We start from the raw sequence: 26,421 nt of genomic DNA, 5'->3' as shown, positions 1-26,421 counted from the left end.
CAAAAAGTGTCCTAAACGGTATTACTGGCATATTTCGAACATAAAATTAATAAAGTTAAACCTTCGACGTTATGCCCAGTATATTCCATGTTAAAAAGTATACTGAATGCCAAAAAAAATGTAAATATCAGAGAATTTACAAAATTAATACCATATTTGAAAAGCAAATCAGTTGGATACCGTCCAAAGAAGTTCAGAATTCTAACGAAAGATCTAATCGATCGATTTAAGTAATTAATTTTGTACGCCTTTTCAGGTAATTTTAATAATGATTGGTGTTTGCGGAGCTTTGAGAAGAGGTGAGCTACTAAAGCTAACAATCGATGATATAGAAGACAAAGATTCAGTTATTATTATAAGAATTCCCTATTCCGAAACTCATACTCCGAAATGTTTTGTGATTTCAAGTCTAGATCAAATGAAGATATACCGCAAATACTGTTGTAACAAAAGCCGGGAGGCGTAGTAATTTATTTATTAGTTCTGAGAACGGATGGGCCAAAAAGTAAAATATTTCAGTCAACACAAATTATCGAAAGTTTAGGGCTTTCAAGTAGGTAGCGTCGTCCTTCGGAGAAATTTACCAATATTTTTAACAAGTTCGCTTAGAGTCGGGGCCATGTGACAGTCATCTGTTGCGTCTGGGAGGCGCCAGCGTAGAAACCCATATTTTTAATAACGCGCGAAACCGCGAGAAGAGCGTAGAGGTTCCAAAGTAGAATTAAATTAAATTGTGAAATAGATAATGATTGGAAAAGAAAGAATATATGATAAGCTGGTTTTTTGACGGATCTTCCAAGCGATAAAAGTAGATTAAATGAGATCGACTAATCCGTCCCGCATTAACTACACGGAGTCACTAGAGGAAGGCTAGGGTTACTTGTAAGTAAGTTTAGTTTCAGAATTCTTATATGAATGTAAGTCCAGTCAATTAGGTAATTATTAACATAGTATGGTTATACCAGGCGTCCCGATATTCAGGTTCCCGCCAATAAGATACGAACAGAAACTTCTGGACCCAAGAAATGGGCGCGTCAAAGCGAGGTGTCGGATTCAGGGAAGATCTCGAACAGGCAGTTCTTCCTTGGATTTCACATTGAGCAGTCTAATTAACTTTAGAGTCTCTGGCTAATTAATTAAATTTAATAATGGATAAAGTACCTGAATCTCGGTACGCTGTCGCGTGTCAATAAATTTATTAATAATGTTGTTCGAGTCATTGTGTTGTTATTTTGTTTGTTGGTTTTGTTTATTGTTATTAAAACCCTTCCTGGAAGTTTTGGTGTTTCCTTTTGGTTCTCTCAACTTCAGTGTCACCCTGTATAGCCAGCCACTGGATTACATTCTACGTAAGCAATAGAGGGTAAGTGCCTAAAATTCACTCTCTGAACATACAACATTTCTAAGTTCGCACGTATTAATTAAAGTATTATGATAATTATAAACTCCCTTTCGAGAATTGAATAGTATACTCTTTTGAAATCCAGTCTCGTTACGATACTGGTCATAACGATACATAGTTAAATAAAGAAATAACTCCTCAGGTCAAACTGGGCTTTACGTCCGGCAGTTACTACAAGTAGGAGTTTCTTTTTTTAACTATATCAGGGAAAAATGTGTTAACCAAGTGGTTGGCGTCAACAAAATAAGAGATGTGCCAAAAGAAATAGCAACTTATCTCAATTTGCCTCATCTGGAAACTTCTACAGGACACTGCTTTAGACGTTCTACCACCACTCTGTTATCCGACGCAGGGGCCGATATTGCCACCATTAAACGACACAGGGAGTGGCATTCCAGTACGGTAGAGAAGACATATAAAATTGAAGATTCTATACAAAATAAAATTTCAATCGCAAATAAATTGTTATCACTTCAGCAGAGCCTACAGAACTTACCAATAATACAAGGTGCGCAGTAAACTTAAACAATAATAATAGCACTGAATATGGCATAAATTGAAGTCACTGCAATATCGGCACTTTCAATTTACATGTAGTGCAAAATAAACTGCAATCGTCCTGTTTACAATAGTGAGTAATAATAAAAAGACTCACTATGTCAACTAAAAATTTAACGAAAATGTCGACTTTTGATGACAGTTTTCGAAAAATATATATTGGATTTAAAACAGGACAGTTGAATCGCTAATATTGCTCATATTCGTCGGAATGACATTTAACATCACTGCGAATAGCTCGAAAACTTTTTATCATTTCCAGCAGGAAAACGAATCAGCAATCAGTATTTGTTCAACAAATGTCAGTCTGCAGCTGTGCATGCCGGTCGGAGCCAGATCCCATCAAAGAAATCCCAGGTTTCCGTTCGCCTAGTTCCGAATTTCATACTAAATAAACATGAAAGCGTACTTTTTAAACTAACCCGCTTAAAACCGGAGTTTTTGTGGAACGAAAAAGTCGCCCGACGTTCATTTCCAGTTAGTGGGATTGCTCCATTGTTAATAGGAACTTTTATGCCTTTGGTTACGTGCAGCTTTCAACACGTGCAAATTACGGCCGGTAAAGCGGGCATATTTTCAGTTTATAAAGCTCTTACGCCTCCTGCCGTAGGATGCACATTAGCGATGTGAAAATTGGGATGCAGGCATTGGCGTAAATTGGGACAGGTGTTCCCTTATGCACCTGCGAAAGTATGGGTTTAATTATTTTTGTAATTTAATTAGAATACACCTTTTTGTATATCTTTATGTAAATGTTTATTGGTACTACACTCCAGTGTTAAATTGGTAACCTGAAACTCATTATCAAATTGTATATGTTACGGGTAAGGCAAACGGGGAATGTGTTTCCATGGGCGTATCATTCTAGAGGGTTCCAAAAATTGTCAAAATATAAAATATCTAATAGATATGTCGATTTTGGCAGACCGTAGTAGAAATTATAAGCAACTACCAACGTTTTACATGTTTATTGAATGTAAAAATTAATTTCTTGAATTCCCACGTGAACTACTTTCGTGCAAATTTTAGGATAAAATCATTATTTTTCATTCAACTGTCTTGATCTGTTAAATACGATCGTTTACGATTACCCTGATTCTCATTGTCCGTTATCACCCGTAGTACACCATTGCATGTTAAACAACACATATAGTCCAGTTACTCAGGGTTTTTACCTCCGAATTCTTTATAACTGAACCGATTGAAGTGAAATTTTGACTGAATGTGGGGAATGCCTCAAGGAACAAAACTTATATAGTGCCGAAGTGTGGGTTTGCCCTGGCGATGGTTCCCACCCCTTCTTGGGGGTGAAAATTTTTACGCCCAAAATAACAATTTTAAGTAACAAATGTTATATAAAGTTTTTTGGATAATCCAATACTTTCCGAGTAATTCGTCATTGAAAATGTTTATTTTTTACTGAAAAAGTGCTTGTTTTCGGACAGTTTTTTTGCAAATAATTCTGAAACCATTGGATCTAACGAAAAAGTTGTAATGAACAAAAAGAAAGGTAATAAAAAAAGCAAATCTAATGGTATTATTTTGTTTTTCTCTATTTGCAATATAAATCGAGTTATGGATTTTTAAACATTATTATATTTAGCTAAAAACTAAATTGGAACCAGTTAACGTCAAATAACGCTAAAACCATAAATATTAAGAAAAAAAACTATTTGAACCTTTTTGAAAGTACTTTGAAAAACCTTTAAAATGAGCTGTTTTAAAAGTCTTTAGAATCAAAATTAACGGAAATATGATCGAAATAACATGATAGTCTCACTTTTTTTAAGGAAAAATTAATAAACAAATCAGTGCCTTTGGCGACAGAATTAAAATTAAATGCAATCCATTTACAGATTTCTTCATTTATGTTCTAAGAATATGTTCTGGGTCTTTGGCTCACTCACAAAGCATGATTTTTCGAAAAAAAAATTTTTGAAAATGTTAATTTTTAAAATTTCTAAAAAAAAATCGATTTTTACGATGTAACTTGAAAATTAAAGGGTGTACAGAAAAAATACAAGAGTAAAATAATTTAGCTTTATTTGCTGAAGATTTTTTTAATTCCTCTAAAATGAATATTAATCGAGATATCGTCATTTTAAGTTATCATATGAATGAGAGAACCACCCTTTTCGAGCCCTTTAAACCCTTCAAACTTAAAAATGAAGGGTTAAAAGAGATCAACTCAACAGTTCACGTAGCCCTTACAATTCCCTGCAAAATGAGCCTTTTTGCGATTAAAAATCTAAAAGTAAGAAAGTTATCGTCAGAAAAATAAACACGTGTATAGGTGATAATTTTAGGAATATTTTGGTCAAACAAGAATTTTGAACCATTTAGATCTTTTTTGTATATATACGTATTTAGTATGTGTATATTCGAATAAACCAGTACTATATTGTAATACACATTATACTACACACACGCACACACACCACACACACACGTAATAATAATAAGAGAATAGCAGTGACGACGAATAATAATCATTTACATATAATTATAATGTTTTTTTTGTATGTTTTATTATTAAAAAGGAAAATAAAAATTTATAAATGTAAGGGCTAATTTTTAAGGGTTGAAAAGTTGCAATCAATTCAAAATTATTTTATAAGAAGGGAATAAATGTTTATTTAATACGAATGTACATTTAAAATGTTTCTACTCTTTCAATAATATTTTTTCATTTTATTTTCGAAAGAAGGGGTATTTTTCAAGGGTTGAAAAGTTGCAATCGATAAAAAAGATTTTTTAATCAAGAAATCAATTTTAATTTGATAAAAATGCATGATTAAATCGTTTCAAGTTGAAAAAAAAAATTATATTATTTTCATCCAAACGGGTGGTTTTTAAAGATTTTCTGGGTTGAAAATTTGGGCTACATTAATTTTCATGATAGATAGCTCATGGAATTACTCATACTGCATAAATAAAAAGGATTTGATTACATAAAATGCTTAAATTTGTATTTTTTCTTTTTTTCCAATAAGGGGTGGTTTTCACCCCTTAAGAACAAAAACCACACCTAGCTCATATATAAGTCTTGAAGAGGAGGGTAAGATGAGCCTAATTATAAATTTTGGAAACGAAGAAACAGTTATAAAAAATTCGGAGGTATTACTATATTTTCAGCTACAGTAACTGGGCTATTTGTACTCCTTATACCTATAGGTACATAGTGTAATACACAATTATATGTATATATTCACTTTTAAAAAAAAATCGATTTTTACGTTGTAACTTAAAAATTAAAGGGCGTACAAAAAAATACAAGAGTAAAAATTTAGCTTTATTTTTGTTGAAGATTTTGCTTTTTTTATTATTCCTCTAAAATTAATATTAATCGAGATATCGCCATTTTAAGTTATCATATGAATGAGAGAACCACCCTTTTCGAGCCCTTTAAACCCTTCAAACTTAAAAATGAAGGGCTTAAAAAAGATCAACTCAACAATTCACGTAGCCCTTACAATTCCCTGCAAAATGAGCCTTTGTGCGATTAAAAATCTTATAGGTGATAATTTTAAGAAAATACATATAAATATATATATAAATGTAAAGGGTAATTTTTAAGGGTTGAAAAGTTGCAATCAATTCAAAATTATTTTATAAGAAGGGAATAAATGTTTATTTAATATGAATGCACATTTAAAATGTTTCTACTCTTTCAATAATATTTTTTCATTTTATTTTCGAAAGAAGGGGTATTTTTTCAAGGGTTGAAAAGTTGCAACCGATAAAAAAGATTTTTTAATCAAGAAATCAATTTTAATTTGATAAAAATGCATGATTAAAACGTTTCAAGTTGAAAAAAAAAATTATATTATTTTCATCCAAAGGGGTGGTTTCTAAAGGTTTTTCCGGGTTGAAAATTTGGGAAACATTAGGTTTCATGTTAGATAGCACATACTGCATGAATAAAAAAGATTTGATTACATAAAATGCTTAAAATTTGTATTTCTTCTGTTTTTTCCAATAAGGGGTGGTTTTCACCCCTTAAGAACAAAAAGCACACCTAGCGAATATATAAGTTTTGAAGCGGGGGGTAAGATGAGCCTAATTCTAAATTTTGAGAAAAATCGACGCAGTTATAAAAAATTCGGAGGTATTACTATATTTTCAGCTACAGTAACTAGGCTAATATTAGAATAACTAAAATGTGAAAATAATACCATATTTTCCCCTTGTACACTAACGACACGTACTGACACGCTTCAGCTGGGAACGTGAGGGTGAGACTCCAGGAAGTCAAGCCATGCTGTCTCTCTTTTTGTATACAACAAATAAGGATAGAAATAGGTGCTTGTAACCAAAGGCGTGTGCGCTGGTGGAACATATTATCGGAACACTATGCTCAATGAACGGCACAATACAATTTCATGTAAAGGATACACCAAATTATTTTATCAGAATAAGAAATAAATATTTTAGTTTGTGTTATTTTATAGCGAAGTATAGGTTAGATCTTACTGGCTATACACAGGTATACAATAAATAACTTACGCATTTGTATCAAATACGTAAAACCATAGAATGTGCACGACGTTTGAACAAACAGCAGTGGCGAATTTAGTTAATTACAGTCACTGTTTAGTCTAGCCGGATATTATCTAAGAGCAAATGTTCCTGTTCTCCAGTAATATACCCCTGAGTCTATCTCGCTCGTACACTTCCATTAAATTTTAAAAGTCTGCAAAGGAAGTGCATACACGATAAGAGGAGTATTGGTATATGGCACAAACTTCCTCAGTGGGAGTGCCTTTTGATAATACACATAAGAAGGAACTTTCAGAAGGATAGTAAATGTATACGTGTTACAAAGAGTTATTCGTAAACGCGTCTTATTTGAAGTTTTAAGAATTCAGATTATACAGGTTTTCGTTCAATTCGATCACCAACTTTCTCAGGGTGAGAATTAACGCAAAAAGAACTTGTCTGTTCAAATTTGGCAACTAATCTTTTCACAGTTATTTCATTCGACGCGTTCCAACTGACGGAATTTCTATGTAATTTGTGCACAGTCTCAACTACACACTCTCCGTACTTGTAATGAATTTTCACAATTTTCACTCTTTCATCCGTCGTGCAATAAAACACGAAATGATAAAACTGAACACACTTCCGAACTAAACGGAAAACTGTTTTCTGAGTGTATAGTTTTAACAACAAAAAGCAATTGAGGATATGACCAATTAATTCTACAATTCCTGTTTATAAGTACGCGTACTTTACATCGTTGCATTTGATGTTACATTTCAAGTATATTTCACCAAGACAGCCGGACGCAAAAAGCGAAGAGGAAACTAATTAATTTACAACACTTAAATTGGCCCAGGGGCTACTTCTAAAGTGACCACATCCTCGGTCAAGCAACGCTCTACGGGCGCTCCTTTAATGTGGCGAAATTTTCAACGGACTTTATTGAAAATTTAATTACGTCTTTAACGGTGATATATTAGTTTGAGGCGGGCTGTCACAGGCAGAGTGCTCGATATATTTTACCGGGATATTTTGGTGACATTTAATTGCATTCTGTGTACGCGATTGATTCCTGTCGACGCGATTCTCTGTTAAAAAGAGGAATTAAACGGGGATCCTTGTCCCATGCAATAGAGCTCCGCACTTTTAATATAAAAACGTTGATTGTTCGTTCTTACAATATACAGGGTGTCCCGAAATTCATGCAACAAAATTTGGTCACAGATTCTTAGGACAAATTTAGGGGACCCGTATTTTTTATTTTTGCCAAGTGGCCCCCTCTTTCGGAGTTACAGCCCCCTGAAGTCCGCCCCTAAGAATAATCTTTTTTTTATATCTCAGAACCCTGTTGTACGAGAATCACTAAATTTGGTACACAGGGGTTTTATGACATGTGGAATCTGATGGTGCTACGTTTTTTGGCGGGGAACCCCCTTAAGACAATTTTTCGTGGGCCCCCTTGTCTTTGGAGCCAAAAAAATTTGGTCGCATATTTAAATTTCTTAAAAATTATCAGTCCACTAGAAAGCCATTAAATTTAGAAACTTTTTGTCTCTTTATACTTTTTTCGTAAAACGCAATGTTTTCGAGAAAAATGTCAAAATGTGATCGAATGCATATCGTGATTCGCCATTTTCCTCAAAAACATTGCGTTTTACGAAACAAATATCAAGAGACAAAAAAGTTTCTAAATTCAATGGCTTTCTAGCTAACTAATAATTTAAAAAAAAATCAAATTTGCGACCAAATTTTTCTGGTTCCAAAGACAAGGGGGCCCACGAAAAAGTGTCTTAAGGGGGTTTCTCGCCAAAAAGCGTAGCACTGTGAGATTCCACATGTCATAAAACCCCTGTGTACCAAATTTAGTGATTCTGGTACAACATGGTTTTGAGATATAAAAAAGACTTCTTAGGGGCAGATTTCAGGGGGCTGTAACTCCGAAAGAGGGGGCCAGTTGGCAAAAAGAAAAAATACGGGTCAATCTATGACCAAATTTTGTTGCATAAATTTCGGGACACCCTGTACAGTGTGTCCATTTTGCGGACCATTCTTTAACTTTATCTTTTAATTAGAGAACAAAATCTCGTTTTTGGGAATGTCAGTGGGTCTGAAAAATGTAAATTTAAAAAATTTTTTACGGGGTTTACCTCAAAAAAATATTTTGTCACAGATTACTATTCTACAATGAAAGTGAATGTGAACTATACAGGCAATTTCACTAATACTTCGTTACATATTTTTTAGTTTTTTAGTTTTTTTTCGAATCGAACACCATTGTCATCCATCTTGTGATGTACTAAACTATGGATATGTTATTGCAGCAAACTTCCTTATATTAGTAACTGCTGTTCTTGTCTCTATTATTAATAATAAAAGACGTTGACTAAAATAGGTTATATCCCAATTAACACAGAAGAAGAAAGATGGGGTATTTTAATTGATCTTCCTACTAACAGATGGCGTAATTAAATCGTGATCTACAACTCACGACCATCTGTCAATCTCGTTTCACGTTCAGATATCTTTTTTAATTGCCAGTTCATACAAAATAGTCCAATAAAATCGGCCTTTAAATCGCAATTTTTGTCAACTGGCCCGAATTTTTGAGATAAGTTAGTTGAGTAGGTATAATAACAATAAGTGACAGTATTTTTTTAAACCCCGCTCAGCGATGAAAAAAGATAAAATAAAGAGGTTTTTCAACATAACTCAAAAGGGTAAAAACTAGAAAAAAAGTTTCTTATAAAATTTGTAGAGCAAAATTCTACAGGGTTCCCCATATTAGACTATGCAGTTTAAAAGCCGAATAAAAATTTTCTGATCAAAGTAAATTAACTTTTTAATGGACTAATATGTAGCTATTTTTATGGGATTTATAACGAAAATAAATAATAAGTCAATTTTTAAAGATCATGTCTTTCAAATGCCCTCCTTCGACTTCAATGCAATTTTGAATTCTAAGTTCAAAATTTTGCATCACTCGACGCAGCAAATTTCCATTTATTTCTGCAATTTTATTTTGAATCAGCTTTTTCAACTCCAGAATTGTTGCTGGACGACTTGCATAAACTTTTTGCTTCAGGTATCCCCAGAGAAAAAAATCTGGGGCCGTTAAATCGGGAGATCTCGGGGGCCAATTCAAATTTCCAAATCGGGAAATTATACGGCCATCAAAAAAATCTCGCAAAATCCTCATAGTGTTTCTGGCTGTGTGAGCTGTAGCTCCATCTTGTTGGAATAATATGGCACCATTTAGTAGTCCCCGTCTAGTTAGTTCGGGGATAAGAAACGTTTGCAACATGTTTATGTAGCGCTCGGAATTAACTGTAACAGGACGGTTATTTTCATCCTCAAAAAAATAAGGACCGATAATTCCAAATGATGCTACACCACACCACACAACGACTTTTAGACTGTGGAGGTTTTTGGTAAACAGTTCGTGAGGATTTTCTGCTCCCCAGTACCTAAAGTTTTGCTTGTTAACAACACCGTCCAAATGAAAATTTGCTTCGTCGCTCATTAGCAAATTATGTATTCCTCCATGGTGCTGATTTAAAAATTCTTGACAAAATGTCAACCTCGCTTCTTTATCTGTATCACTGAGGTGATGCGCCATTTGGTATTTATAGGGGTGAAATTTTAAATCTTCATGCAGAATTCTGTGGAGGCTTTCCTTGGATATTCCTAGGGCAAGTGATTGCCGATTAGCAGATCTCTTAGGGCTTCTTGTGAAGGCAGCTCTCACTCGTTCAATATTTGCAGGCGTACGCACCGTTCTTCGACGTCCAGGTTTTTCAATGTTTTGCACAGAGCCATTTTCACGCCAATGACGAACCCATGCCGAAATTGTAACGCGTGTTTGTGCATCGCCCCTATTATTATTTCCAAACTGCCGTCGAAATGCACGCCGAACTTCTTCCACTGAACCAGTTCTAATGTAGACTTCCACGGAAAACACACGCTCTTGAATTGAATAATTCATAACGCAATGAAAATTGTTAAAAAATGAAAATTAAATTAAGTTGTGACATTTGTGACTAAAACAATGAAGTGTTTACTTTTGTCGTTGCTTAGAGACAGGCGCCTACTTGTTAAAATGTGATCCTAATGGTGTAGCATCATTTGGTAATATTGGTTTGATTTGCTTCGTCGAGTAATGCGAAATTTTAAACTTAGAATTCAAAATTGCATTGAAGTCGAAGGAGGGCATTTGGAAGATATGATCTTTAAAAATTGAATTATTATTTATTTCAGTCATAAATCCCATAAAATTAGCTACATGTCAATCCATTAAAAAGTTAATTTACTTTGATCAGAAAGTTTTTATTCGACTTTTAAACTGCACAGTAGTATGGGGAACCCTGTACATAGAAATGGTCTATTGACTTTTTCTTGTATTGTTCAAATTAACACAGTTAGGGAAACTAGAAGTTAAGGGATGATTTCAGAAATTTAAAAAATCATAACAAGCAGAAAAATGAATGAATTTTATAATTTTTTCTCCATTTTAAATTGTAATTTTGACACATGTGTTAAAAAATATCGCAAATGAAATATAGTACAAGAAAGTTCTCTTACTTTCACTCAAAGAATATGTGGTTGACGGCTTGACCTACTTTTTTGTAACACCCTCTATAATAATAAGACTGAAATTTTTGAAAACAAAAAAAATAGTACAGGTACCCATTTTACACTTAAGCTACTAGCTGCTACTATTGATAGTTGTTGGCACTGGCAACTTGATAACATAATGTGCTGTATATCGAATGAACTAAGCTTATGAAACCAATGTAGATAATAATGTATGACATTTTGATAAAAAAATAATAAACAAAAAATAATTATATTATTTACTAACTATACATTAAAAATGTTTTATATTTATATAACATTTTGTATAGAAAAATTTGTGAGACAGTGCGACAACTCATAGATTTACCAAGCACCTGCAGTCTAGGAAACCAGACCGCGACAGATCATCGACATATCCTAATTCCTTGCCAGTGCAAACACTGTCCAACCGTTAAATACCTGTATTTCAACCGCGAGCATCTCTATCGTTTCATTATACAATGCAAATCCAGAATGCATTCCCAGGAATGTATTCTGCGCATTTCGGGCTAATGGAAGATTGCTTTTCAGATGCGGCCTGATTTACATATCGTGTGTTTACCTTTTGTTCGCGTCGCTGAACAAAAAAACTATTTCACCATTTTTAACACGGTGACAGTTGGGTTGTATTAGTTGTGACGTCATTCGGCATACAGGGACCCTCAGCGTAATCAATTTTTTACTTTTAATTTATTATTTATGTACTTTCAGTTACTAATAATACCATCCCATTGGAGAAAAATATTATTATTATTTTTTGTAAATATATTCCCTCATTATTTAAAAGATGCCACGAAAGTAAAACAACGTATTTTATGTAATGTAATTATGAAAAGAAAAAAAAACCAAAAAAATCTTTCAATGTTCTACAAAAAACACTATTGCATTGTAGTATAACAACCCCGGGTTCGATCGAAAAAAAAAAACAAATAAACGTAGTTGTGGCCAAAAACGTGATCGTCATAAGGAATCCCTACGTTGTATACATCTATTTTTAATTGACCGGAAGGCGCTGGCTACTAACTTTAAAGAGGGGAAGTATGGTTTAATTTTATAAATCAAAAGGGAGAGTAAATACACCTAACTTTATTATTTACGTACAACAGTCCTCAAATTAAACATGTGACAAATAGAAAGAACAACAAAAACATTAACAACCATTTAACATAAAATGAGAGTGCCAGGCTCACCTAGAGCTCCTGTGGGGAAAGAGCATGGCAGAGAAACCCACGATCGTTGCTCTAACTACCCAAATATAAATACAAAACAACCGCTAACCAAAAGGCATAAATTAAGATCCTTTGCTAATGATAATAATTAACACCCGACTTATTTAATGTCTCACTAAATGTCACCTCACTCGACTTTGACATACACACTTCCAAGTAAAACTGAAGAGGTTTGGTGTTAGTTAGCCGGCAAGGCCGGAAGGTACTGGAGTCCCATGCGGGAGGCAATCCAGCTATGAGTTGAGATTTCGGAAGATCTGTTTTAGCAATTCTTTTTTTGTATTTAATTATTCATTTTTTCAGATTCGTGCCTCAAGGGCGAAATTGTTAGTAAATTCAACAAGGCTCTTATAGGCGTATGACATAAAGTGAGCACAACAAACGTTTTATTACTTGTTTTTCGAACAACATAATCATGACAAAACAAGTTAAATGTGAAACAAAGGAGTTGTTATTGCAATATCTGGGCAGTCACGACAATATATACATATTTTAACATGTAATCAATGATGAGCAATCGCTAATAATAATTGTAACAATTTTACGTTAGAAAAATATACGCCCCTGAGCATAAGACAATGAAGGCTAAATATATACAGAATTATTATCATGAAACGTCTATAATCATCACAATCATAAGATTACATAGAACAATTAACAACAAAGTACTTAGAGAATAATTACCTGCTAATTAATATTGGTTAAACACTTTTATTTTTCACTATTTTGCCACACTGCCCGCCGATCGTTTTATTCCTCATCTCCACATTGTTCTCACTTCAACCGTCTAGGCTTCCTTCCAGAATTCCCCACCTAAGCGTTTGCTTTTTGCGCTTCCTTCTACCAACTGTTAATATTACGTTTTCATTATTGTTGTATAACACCCATGTAACAGGTGACGTCGAAATTGATACGATAAGTATGGTTTTGCACAGTATGCAGCTCGCTGAGTTTAATTCGTCTCCAATTCCTCAATTGTTGCAAAATATTAAATCATAGAAATGCTGCTAATAATTTCTGGTTCATGATGAATGCCCCCTTCATTAGGATAATTCTTTTACATTTTTCCTGTCGAACAAATACTGATACTTGTAGAATACTGAATGACGGTACGAATTTTTGCATTTGACGGCACATTTGATGATATTTTTAACGTTCTTGAGAATGTAAGAAAACCACAAATACCTACATATCTGAGAAAATCGAAACTCTAATCCCTATAATGCCTACATCGGTGCGAAGAGAATTTGACTTTCTTTCATATGCTGCAAAAAATACAGGTTGTTCCATTTGAGTTTAATAAGGTTTATGGGTTTTAAGTTTTCAAAATGTAACGTAAAAAATGGTCACTTGGTATAATTTTCTTCAGGTAATTATGTTAGTGGAAAGTAGTGCATTTTATGTTCTTTGTGTATTCCGAAAAGCAAACGAAAGAAAGATGAGGAATTTTCTAAACGGTTGCATCTATCAAAATTTTTATAAAATGTTGATTATCTTGAAAGCGGCTAGATTTAGGTGCAGAGAAGCTTAAATATTGTTTGCGTATTTTTAAATTATCTTGTCGATAATGCAATAATGTATAGGGTTTTCCATTTAAAATAATCAAGTTGACAGCTACTTCCGTTATAACCGGAAGTGCTACGACAATGATATTATTTTATAAGTAGTCTCTGAAATATTCTAATGGGCCGTCACCGTAAGACAGCCCGTATACTTATATTTTATTTTCTAGCACATATTTGATTTCAAACTTCTATAATATCTATTTCAATCTCTTATCTAACAGCACAAATCAGTTTATTTTCTAAAAGTTATACTGACGATGAATATTGATCCTCAAAATAGCGGTACATTTTCAAACGTTTCTCTTGACTGTAAACGGACTCAAAAAAAGTAGTTCCCTGCCAGCTAGACGTGTGTGGTGTACGGTAAAATAGCGAATTAATTAATTATAACAAACAGCTGCTGTTAATTCAGAGGCACTTTTCTGGTTTTCGAAACGACTTTGATAGATGAACGTGCAGCAACTTTAAACGGGCTAGGTGTAAAATATTTTATCCTGCGGAGATTTCTGTCACAAAATTCATTACGGAAGAGCAGAAAAGCCTCCAAATGAACAATGAACAGCTGCTCTTATTGGACGGCTTCGCGAGGGTTATGACGTTTGGAAAAGTCGTGACTTGCGTGAATCCATCACGGCATAAAAGCCTAAGTTGTCCGTTATTCGGCACCGAAATCTAATTTTAATCCAGTAAAATTAGAAGATAGCTGCTATCAAAGTTGGTAATAGCCGGTGCGGAAAATGTAAATTTATGGGACGCAAGTTTAAAATCAGCCGTCTAGAATTCGTCCTTACACTCTTTTATCAATTATTTTTTGCGTGGCGACAAAAACACTAAAAATATCTTTCGGCATGTCGTTATGTGGTTAAAATATTCGCCAATCTCGAACGCCCTTCGGCATGAATAATACATGAATGTTTAAAAAATTTATAACATAAAAAAGAACATCGAAAGTATTTAGGCGTCCATGAATGATTACGAAATATAATTTATTCACGTTTTATTACCATAGCCGTCAAACTTTATTTGAAAAATATACTTAAATGCGCTGCGATAATAAATTAGTGAATTATAAAAGACATAAAAGTTCCTACAAATATGTCCTAAACAACCTAGTTTCCAAGTATTAAATTGTATTTTAAAAAGCCCTTAGTCCTATTTAGTATACGCCAAATAATAAACAACCCCATAGTGTACGTTGTCATGAAGAATTTCTCAATTTCTCCCGTCGTTCTCGGTACAACCTAGTCGCCGCGAGCGCATTTTCTCCGGCTGCACCATACACTAACACCATATCGACCCGTTCGGGTTTTTTCGGTTCATTGTAAAACTAGTTTGTGCACAAACTAAAATATTAAGCAAAGTAAGAAATAAGAATCTCGTTTTTAATGTATATTCTTCGCTATTCTTATTTTTTACTTCTTTATAAAAATTACACTGTCACTATCGTGTAATTACAAAATAAAAACTTTTGTCCGGAATCTTCCACTTTTTAACACTGATGGGTCGATGGACGATGCTTAATATGGAATAATTAAGTGAATAATGAATTCAATGCAAATACAAAATCAGTTGACTACACAAATTTTTTGACAATGTAACCTAACCTTTTAGTATTACTAGTATTACTGTTATTACTATTATTAAGTTTTTAATAAATAACACAGGGTCGGCCTTCATTTTCGTTGAATAAATAACCTTTAATTTACAAAAAAAAAACGCGAAGATAGAACTTTTACGTATAAGACTTTTCTATTACAAATATCATCAGCAAGCTGTAGTTTAATTTTTATAGATTTTTTTTATAATTAAAATTATATCAATGTTACTGATCAATTGAGCATGCGTATTAAAGATAATTTCATATAAGCGAAGTAGCTTCGCAAGAGGGTATCATTCAAGGAAAATTTGGTTATGGTTACGTGTATGTCAACTTTGTGATTACTTGCTTTCTTTCTAGTAAGTTGTGTAACAATTTTTGCCTAAAAGGCCAGTTAATATGAGGGCAATTTTTGTGTACTTTGAAGAAAAGAAGCTCATCGAAAAGGGAGAAAATTCTGTTTTCTCTGGTTATGTACAAAAAATGCTTTATGATGATGAACTTTCAGTTATCAGTGGAGAAGTCAAGCCAGTATGAAGAGGAAAATATATACATTCCGAATAAAGTGCTAGTTTACATAAAATAAACCTGTGGGGAATATTCATCTAAACATATCACGCTTTTAGGTGGGCCACCATTTTGAAATTGGGGTCCGGATTGCGGAGCACCCCAACAGTTATCTTTTCCTGTAGTTTCATCCATTTTCAATCAAATTTGTTCTTTTTATTTAATGCTGAAAATTTTACTCATTTTTTCTTCACCGCTAACTTTCGAATGTAAAAAAAATTTTGCGAGCTTTCGTAAAAGCCTATCCTTGTAGCAAATTTCCTCAGGAACAATATCGATAAGGACACCTCATGTCGATTAGAGACTTATTTTCGAAGATATAAGCGAAAAACTGAAAAAAGTGTAATTTTTTTTTCTTTTGTTATAAACAATATGACGCTCCACCTCTACAAATACTCAAATTTAGGCTTTTATTCTGTGTATTTTTTACTTATTTTTCTCCAATAGCAAGTGATCTACTTATTTAATTTTTTATTGTTATTGATACATTTAAAGTATCAATTGAGTTTCAAGGTTAAATATTTTATAATTTTTCCAATATCCATCACTAAACTAACGCACCCACATTTCATGTAATTTANAAAGCCCTTAGTCCTATTTAGTATACGCCAAATAATAAACAACCCCATAGTGTACGTTGTCATGAAGAATTTCTCAATTTCTCCCGTCGTTCTCGGTACAACCTAGTCGCCGCGAGCGCATTTTCTCCGGCTGCACCATACACTAACACCATATCGACACGTTCGGGTTTTTTCGGTTCATTGTAAAACTAGTTTGTGCACAAACTAAAATATTAAGCAAAGTAAGAAATAAGAATCTTGTTTTTAATGTATATTCTTCGCTATTCTTATTTTTTACTTCTTTATAAAAATGACACTGTCACTATCGTGTAATTACAAAATAAAATCTTTTGTCCGGAATCTTCCACTTTTTAACACTGATGGGTCGATGGACGATGCTTAATATTGAATAATTAAGTGAATAATGAATTCAGTGCAAATACAAAATCAGTTGACTACACAAATTTTTTGACAATGTACCTAACCTTCTTTTAGTATTAGGCCCTCCACAGACGGGTCGATCGGCGATATGGTCGACGGGATTGCAATGACGTCACAATTTCCTCAATTCAACAATTTACTAGTATTAGATTATACCAACTTAAATTATAAGGTTGCATCTCGAGTGGCATAAAAACATTTTCAAAGTTTTTAATAAATAACACAGGGTCGGCCTTCATTTTCGTTGAATAAATAACCTTTAATTTACAAAAAAAAAAAAACGCGAAGATAGAACTTTTACGTATAAGACTTTTCTATTACAAATATCATCAGGAAGCTGTAGTTTAATTTTTATAGATTTTTTTTATAATTAAAATTATATCAATGTTATTGATCAATTGAGCATGCGTATTAAAGATAATTTCATATAAGCGAAGTAGCTTCGCAAGAGGGTATCATTCAAGGAAAGTTTGGTTATGGTTACGTGTATGTCAACTTGTGATTTCTTACTTTCTTTCTAGTAAGTTGTGTAACAACTTTTGCCTAAAAGGCCAGTTAATATGAATGCAATTTTTGTGTACTTTGAAGAAAAGAAGCTCATCGAAAAGGGAGAAAATTCTTGTTTTCTCTGGTTATGTACAAAAAATGCTTTATGATGACGAACTTTCAGTTATCAGTGGAGAAGTCAAGCCATTATGAAGAGGAAAATATATACATTCGGAGTAAAGTGCTAGTTTACATAAAATAAACATGGGGAATATTCATCTAAACATATCACGCTTTTAGGTAGGCCACCATTTTGAAATTGGGGTCCGGATTGCGGGTATTTGTTGAGCACCCCAACAGTTATCTTTCATCCTTTTTCAGTCAAAGTTATTTTTATTTAATGCTGAAAATTTTACTCATTTTTTCTTCACCGCTAACTTTCGAATGTAAAAGCCCATTCTTGTAGCAAATTTCCTCAGGAACAATATCGATAAGTATACCTCATGTCGATTAGAGACTTATTTTCGGAGATATAAGCGAAAAACTGAAAAAAGTGTAATTTTTTCTTTTGTTATAAACAATATGTCGCTCGACCTCTAGAAATACTCAAATTTAGGCTTTTATTCTGTGTATTTTTTACTTATTTTTAAGCACATAAATTTTGAATTAGGCCCGATTTTTGAAACAGGCATGTGTTTGGTATAATTCACCCGGATTAGTTATCACTGTTTTCTCCAATAGCAAGTGATCTACTTATTTAATTTTTTATTGTTATTGATACATTTAAAGTATCAATTGAGTTTCAAGGTTAAATATTTTATAATTTTTCCAATATCCATCACTAAACTAACGCACCCACATTTCATGTAATTTAAAAAAGGCACCGAGTTCCGTTACATTACATTAAATAACGTTATTATATCCCTCCAAGATCATGAGAAAATGGCAGATGAAAAATCTACCTCATCACAATTTGCTTTCACGTTGTTTTTACCTATCGTCCCGCTAAGTGTAATATATTTCGAGTAATTGCCCGTCGCAGATACAGCCAGACGCAATTTGGCGTCCCCTGCCATTTTAGAAAGCTCGTCATCCCCTGCCATTATTTCTTGCCGGCTCAATCCTGCCCTAGTGTAAGACTTTTTTTTCTCTTTTGTTTCAGGTAATGTCTTTGTTATAGCCGCAATTCTGCTGGAAAGGAATCTTCAGAACGTTGCCAACTACCTGATAGTTTCTTTGGCTGTGGCGGACCTCATGGTGGCGTGCCTGGTGATGCCCCTGGGGGCCGTATACGTGGTAAGTTTTTTTTTGGTTTGGCGTAGTTGTCGTTAAAAGAATTTTATGAGGAAAAAGTGAAGGAAAGTTTTCTTGACAAGTTGTAGGAGTTTACCGAATACCTACTATCGAAATAAATGAAATAGACCCCTGAGTTTGGAAACCGATATTAAGAACACGTAGGTCAAAAAAAAATTGAAATTTGGACCATATACAGGCTGTTGCAAATTCGCTTTTCAAAATATTTACTTCTTTTTCAAAAGGTCCACATGTATCAATTATTTATTTTTGGCAATCCCACCTTTCAGTTCTTTTAGCTTGATTAATCATTTTTAATGTGAGCTGTTCAAGAGCTTTGTATGATGATTTGTCGTTGAGTTAACATTAATCAAAGCAAAAATTACCTTTTTGCACGATCAAGCTTTTTTAGTTCACTTACCATGTTTGTTTCTACGACAGTAGGATGCGCTTACTGGTTGCTATAACTATTTACTCGGGAACTAATGATCATAGAAAATATCTGAGCACGATTTTGAAAATTTCAGAGCATCTATTCTATAAGACGTTCTTACGGTTTTTTATAAAAAAAAAATTCGATGCTAGGAAAAAACAGAAAAAAAAATGAGTGATTCTCGCTATTGCACTAAAAGTGATATACCTGTCTCCCTTAATTGAGTGAAAAATAACAGTAATAGTGACTTAACCAATGATCATAATAATATTACTAAAAAGTAACAGAGATTATAAATGAAAAATATATTATCCAAACGTAGAAAACATTACTTTTTCGCCAATCGACATTAAAGTCGTAGTTTTAGTGAGAGCTGTCAGGCACTAAAGTTGTCACATTTGCTGCCTAGGCCTAGGCATTAGAATCATTTTACTTCCGCTAAACTAAAAATTAAAATTTGTTTTTTAACGAAAGTAATTTTATTTATTGTAAACATTTATAGTGAAGTGAAATTAGAACAGCATGTAAGGGATATTCCTTGACCTGTTTGTTCTGAAACATTTTCTTCGTCTATGTATTTGAAGTATTTTCACTTATAGATTGTTTATGAACTATTGAATCCTTCAAAGTGGTTTAATTATTTAAAAAATCGCTTCCAGCACTTGACGTGCTTGATGCAGTTGGAATTTGTTTTGCTAGCAACTGATTTACGAGTTATGGATTCCTCAATGTAGCCTTCAGCTACCGTTGAAGATTTCCATCCACCATGCATTTTTAATGTTGTGATATCAGCTCCTGATGTCATTAATAGTGTAGCTGCAGTTCTACGGAAACAATGCCTTGTATATTCGTGAAAATCCTTCAGTTTGAGAAATGCAAAACATTTTCCCAAATGTATTAATTCCTACTAATTGGTTATATGCTTTATCATTTGAATATTTAAAAAAAAATCTGTTACTGTCTATTTCCAATTTCTATTTGAAGTAATTCATCACATTGACACACCCCAGATATGGCAAAAATCAATGCCACCTAAAATAATAATAGTATTCTACGTTCACAGAAATATTTTGTTTGTAATTACCCTTGTACCTAAATACCTATCATCAGGGACCTTCATTAGAAATTTGTTAATTTGTTCATTTTCTAAAACGCCTGAATTTTTAGCATGATGTTCATTCAATTGCCGTTTCAAGAATGCTTTTAATTTTAGATACTTTCCAATATCGATATGACATTAAAAAAAAGCTCTGAACATCGCATATATGGACCATAATTCAGGAAAATATACCTATAGTACATTTTCTAAAAATAACAATGTTGTTTTCAGCACGGTAATAAAAAATTTTTATTATTCATTAATATNGGTAAGTTTTTTTTTGGTTTGGCGTAGTTGTCGTTAAAAGAATTTTATGGAGGAAAAAGTGAGGAAAGTTTTCTTGACAAGTTGTAGGAGTTTACCGAATACCTACTATCGAAATAAATGAAATAGACCCCTGAGTTTGGAAACCGATATTAAGAAAACGTAGGTCAAAAAAAATTTATAAATTGGACCATATACAGGCTGTTACAAATTCGCTTCTCACTACAAGAATCTCGAAAACGGTAAGAGATACAAACTAGCTTAAATAGGGGCAAAGTTGCGTAATCAGGGGACCAACATTATGCCTCTAAAAAATCAAGACTAACATGATTAGTTTTCGAAATATTCGAAAAAAAAAACGAAATTTTGGAAATCCGTTTTTGTTTCATTTCAGCCTTGTTTGAGGTGATATTGAAAAAAGAAGAACACTTTCTCATTGTGACTTTTTGCTTTCTATTGAATGGCATAATCAATTTTTATATGTAACGTTTCGTCTCTCCAGGACCACCAATCATTTTACTGCCGCTAAACTAAAAATTAAAATTTGTTTTTTAACGAAAGTAATTTTATTTATTGTAAACATTTATAGTGAAGTGAAATTAGAACAGCCTGTAAGGGATATTTATTGACCTGTTTGTTCTGAAACATTTTCTTCGTCTATGAATATGAAGTGTTTTCACTTATAGATTGTTTATGAACTATTGAATCCTTCAAAGTGATTTAATTATTTAAAAAATCGCTTCCAGCACTTGACGTGCTTGATGCAGTTGGAATTTGTTTTGCTAACAACTGATTTACGAGTTATGGACTCCTCAATGTAGCCTTCAGCTACCATTGAAGATTTCCATCTACCATGCATTTTTAAAGTTGTGATATCAGCTCCTGATGTCATTAATAGTGTAGCTGCAGTTCTATGGAAACAATGCCTTGTATATTCGTGAACATCCTTCAATTTGAGAAATGCAAAACATTTTCCCAAATGTTTTAATTCCTACTTTTGGTTATATGCTTTATCATTTGAATATTTTTAAAAAAATCTGTTACTGTCTATTTGTGTAGGTCTTGTTGTACTATATTTACTTTTTTTGGTTTTTGTAGTTGGCACAGTGATCAGCAATCTATCTATCTACAATATCTCCAATTTTTATTTGAAGCAATTCATCACATCGACACACCCCAGATATGCCAAAAATCAATGCCACCTAAAATAATAATAGTATTCTACGTTCACAAAAATATTTTGTTTGTAATTACCCTTGTACCTAAATACGTATCATCAGGGGCCTTCATTAGAAATTTGTTAATTTGTTCATTTTCTAAAACGCGTGAATTTTTAGCATGATGTCCATTCAATTGCCGTTTCAAGAATGCTTTTAATTTTAGATACTTTCCAATATCGATATTATGACATTAAAAAAAAGTTCTGAACATCGCATATATGGACCATAATTCAGGAAAATATACCTATAGTACATTTTCTGAAAAAGACAATGTTGTTTTCAGCACGGTAATAAAAAATTTTTATTATTCATTAATATTTTTCATGAAAAAAGTAACATACGCTAACAAATGAATTAAATCATTTTTAACTTTATCGTGAGTAAATATATACATAACAATAAAAATGGAAAAAATGTCACTGATATACTCTTTCCAATTTCAATCTGACATTTTTTTTGAGAGCAATATTTTGTTTTCAACTCATATATAAAGTTTTATATATTTGCCATTTATAATTTTATTACACACAAACCTCAGACTGTGGAGTTCCTTGTTGGATTTACTCGCAATCCTCGTTAAAAAAGTTATATTAATTCCATGTTCTTCCATTCGAAGACATTAACAAAAGACAGGCCTTACACGTTGTATTTTACTTTGGCCTAATACTCCTGAAAACTCCAAAAAAGTATATTATTCCTGCAGGAACCACACCCCGAGAATAAAGTAAATTTAACTTCGAACAGTATTTTGTTTTCTCGGAGTTGAAACAATGAAAAAATCGCCAGATGTTATCGAGCAATGCGAAGTTAGTGACCGAAACTGGTACAGAATGTAGATTTCGGAATATTATAAAAGAAAATAATGTTAGGGTGGCTTCCGACTTTCCTCATTTGAATTTTCTGTTATTTCAAGTTGCACGATTGTCCATGAATTGTTTTTCTTACGAGAAACTACCAGTAAATTCAATGTATGGAATGTAGGACTAGTCCATATACGATAACAGAAACGGAACAAGACGTTACTATGTAGCGCCAAGAAAGATTCAGCAAATGCACGTCACTGAAATCCAACATTAACTTTTTTTTGTAGTTAAAAGGTTTCGAAATGCTTTAATATAGCAAAAAAAATATTTATTACTTTTAGCCTTTTCAGCAGTTTAATCGGTATTTGAGTTTTATTGCTAAGAAAGTGATTTTGATTTTTGATAGCAGTTAATAATTCCCTATTGTAAGAAATAGCCAACTAACTGGACATCGCCTTCCCTGCTATACGGCGCACGAGCAAGTGGGAAAAGATAAGACAGCGATGTTACGGACGGTTGACAGTGTTGACGTGAAATAAAAACTTTGTCATTACTTATCATTACTATTAAAAAATAAAGTTGTGTGAAAATAAAGAGCTGGTTTGAATTAGTGACAAACCATTGCTGGTTAGGTTACCTGAACCCCAACCTCACATTCGTGGCGCCCAACATGGGCGCCACATATTTTTGTCAACGGAAATATTAACACTAGGCTTCTTAAGCTTAGACTCTTCCACAATTAGCCTTCACCAATACAATAAACTACTTTTTAGTAATATTCGCAGACTTAACAAAATGCCAACTGCGGTAATAAAAAAATGTATCTGTAATAACCGTGCTTTAAAAAATATGTTAACCGTTCAAGTACTTAAAGTTTTAGTCTTATCCACGTCCCATACAACTCGAACGGTTATTTACAAATTAACCCACAATAGAACCCACTACGGCCCTAATGGGTACACTTAGTAAACTGTAGCAATATATATGATTGCTATCAGACAGCCGAAACAAGCTCGCTATTATTTCAAAGGAAGTTATTAAATCTGAACAGCATTTGCCGTATACCATTACAACTGTATTACATTATCAAATAGAGAAATGGAGTCTTAGGCGAGGAGAGGATTATTCATCTTAACGATGGATATCGCTCACGGTTTAGGGGCTAATGGAGGTGTCTGAGTTTGGAGTGGCGCCAAAAAAACGATTAAGGGGTGATGTGCGGAGATTGTTGATAACTGGCAGTTCTGTTCTTTAAAATCCTATAAAACGCTTCAAGATTGTACTCATTGTGCATTGCTTTATTAAGCAAAACACGCGGAAAAAAGTTTTTCCTTAAATCTACTATTTAATTTATTGCTGAAACTTTGGATGCGAACTTGAATATTTTTGCATCAGTAAATCTCTTTTACATATACTTGTTGAAAGCTTCTTCTCTTTTCCATTCAGTTCAATTTATACAATATCGTGGTTACAAATCAAACGTATGTAGTTAAACATCAGGGGTGCCTCAAGGTCCGATACTTAGGCCACTCTTTTTTTATTCATTTCATTAATAATATTGTGGCTGGACTGTGAAGCAGGCCGTGACCCTCTGATTCAAATTTTAAAATCAGAATTCACAAATTGGTTGTTTTTTGGCCTAAAACTAAGAAATTGCTCCACAGTTATTTTCAAGATTTCAAACTAACATCAGTGATTGGAAAAACAGTCGAATTCATGACATCTCATTACATTACAATTTTGTAACTATCTTTTCCTTGTTTCCATTTTGTTAGATTGTGCAATATAAACAGATATACAGTGTGAACCATTTTGTTGATGCATGTATTGGTATTTTGGAAACTATAAGAATTAGGAAAATGGTTAAATGGGGAATATTTTAGACAGATCTGTTGCTAACTTAATGGCGTTTACAGACCGGTCCTAGCTTTACAGGGTTTTGAGTTATTTTGAAAAAAAATAAATTTGGCGTTTTGGAAAATCGTCTGTAACGTTTTAATTTAGAGGGTTTTTTAAAATCTGAAAACACGTTTTCCCAGCAAGTTTTTCCGAGGAATTTCACTATATATTTAGATTTTCATTGTGACGTTTCTATGGCGGTAAACCATCACCAACTTTCTTTTTCCTTATGGGCACCATATTGAATTTTAACTTTAACATATACAGCATTTGGCTTTTCAATGATCTAAGTAAGAAAAAATTTCAACAACTTAATCAATATTTTAATATTTTTAATAAATCTGGCAACGCTCCATAATTTTTGGAAACTATTATAGAATAGTTTCAAATTTTTGTAAGAGATTAATGTCATGGCGTTGAGTGGTAGTAATGTGTTTACGAGGAAAAGCCCCATTAGTAATATATGAATATCTCTGATGAATAATATTTTCATTTGTTTCAAACTGCTCCTCATTTTGAATTATTGTCAATCATAGTTAATTGTTAACAGTTAGAGTGACACTTCTTTTAAAATCGTCAAAAAGACAACCACTAAATAAACGGTATTTTTCTCTAAACTTATCTACTAACTATATTATAACAATAATCACCGGGACAATCAAATAATACATTACTCCAACAAGAATTCAACATCGTCAATAAGTATATGTAAGAGAGAAACAAACATTCCAGACAATTAGCGGAGTTTTCAAGAAAAATAAATGTCAACCATACAAGCCGACCATTATGCAGGGGATTCAGGAAAAGGATTTTATTCGAAGGCAAGAATTTTGTAATTGGTACGTTAATAAATGCCAGACGCAGTTCACTAATTGTGGACTATTTAATTAACATAACTACCATCATTAGGCTACAGAAAATCCTGAATTGCGAGCTCAACGAAGAAAACTGACACGATTTAGTATCAACGTTTGGTGTAGCTTTTATACATAGAAAAAAAAACAACTATTTAAGCCATAGCTGCTTTTCTATTATTTTGTTCTCATCATTAATGAAAAGTTTTACAAAAATTTGAGACTATTCTATAACTTTTTCGAAAAATTATGCGATGTTGCCAGATTTATTATATCATATCATTGAAAAGCCAAGAAAATGCTCTATTTGCTCAGTTTAAAATTCAATACGGCGCCCATAAGAAAAAAATAATGTTGATTATGGTTTATCGCAAACAAATAGTCGTATTAAAAATCTAATATACTAAATCGAAATTACTTGCTGTGAAGAAGTGTTTTCAAATTTCAAAAATTCCTCTAACCAAAAAAGTTACGATTTTCGAAAACGCCACATTTACTTTTTTCAAAATAACTCAAAAACCTGAAGAGCTAGGATCGGTCTGCAAACGCCATTAAGTTAGCAACAGAACTGTCTAAAACTTTCCCCATTTAACCATTTTCATATATCTTATAGTTTCCAAAATACCAATACATGCATAACCAAAATAATCAACACTATACAGGGTGTTCCTAAATATCATGTAGGTACATAAGGGAGGAGGTAATTATTTGGTTTATTTCATGACTAAAAATTCATATGAACATAGGCTCGCAAACGCTTCGTTACCGATCTACAGGGTGTTGAAATTTTAAGATTTTTTTAGTTTTTTCTCCGTAGCTTCCACAGTTTTTGAGATATTTAGCTCAAATTTGGAATATAGGTTACGTTACGTTAGGACTTACATCATTGGGCATGCCAAATGGTCGTAATATTCTTCAGTGATATTTTTTCGAGGGTCTCTTTTCTTCCTCTGAACTTTTGTGCGGTGCGCTGCTGGTGGATTATAATGCGAGATTATTATTATCATTATCATTATCATTATCATTATCATTATCATTATCATTATCATTATCATTAT

The 26,421-nt window shown here is 33.0% G+C and overlaps 1 protein-coding gene across 1 annotated transcript in view; it reads left to right on the top strand.

Moving 5' to 3' along the window:
- The window catches only part of LOC108905009 (5-hydroxytryptamine receptor-like), a 102,216-nt gene that overhangs the window by 10,434 nt on the left and 65,361 nt on the right, over nt 1-26,421 (top strand). Inside the window, exon 3 of the mRNA XM_023455599.1 lies at nt 18,661-18,794. Coding sequence (XP_023311367.1) covers nt 18,661-18,794 — 134 coding nt within the window. The remainder of the gene's footprint in view (nt 1-18,660; nt 18,795-26,421) is intronic.

The sequence above is a fragment of the Anoplophora glabripennis genome, unplaced genomic scaffold, assembly GCF_000390285.2.
Source record: "Anoplophora glabripennis isolate ALB-LARVAE unplaced genomic scaffold, Agla_2.0 scaffold73, whole genome shotgun sequence".
NCBI lineage: Eukaryota > Metazoa > Arthropoda > Insecta > Coleoptera > Cerambycidae > Anoplophora > Anoplophora glabripennis.
Note: the sequence above shows the minus strand (reverse complement) of the source record. Positions and strands in the feature narration are given on the sequence as shown.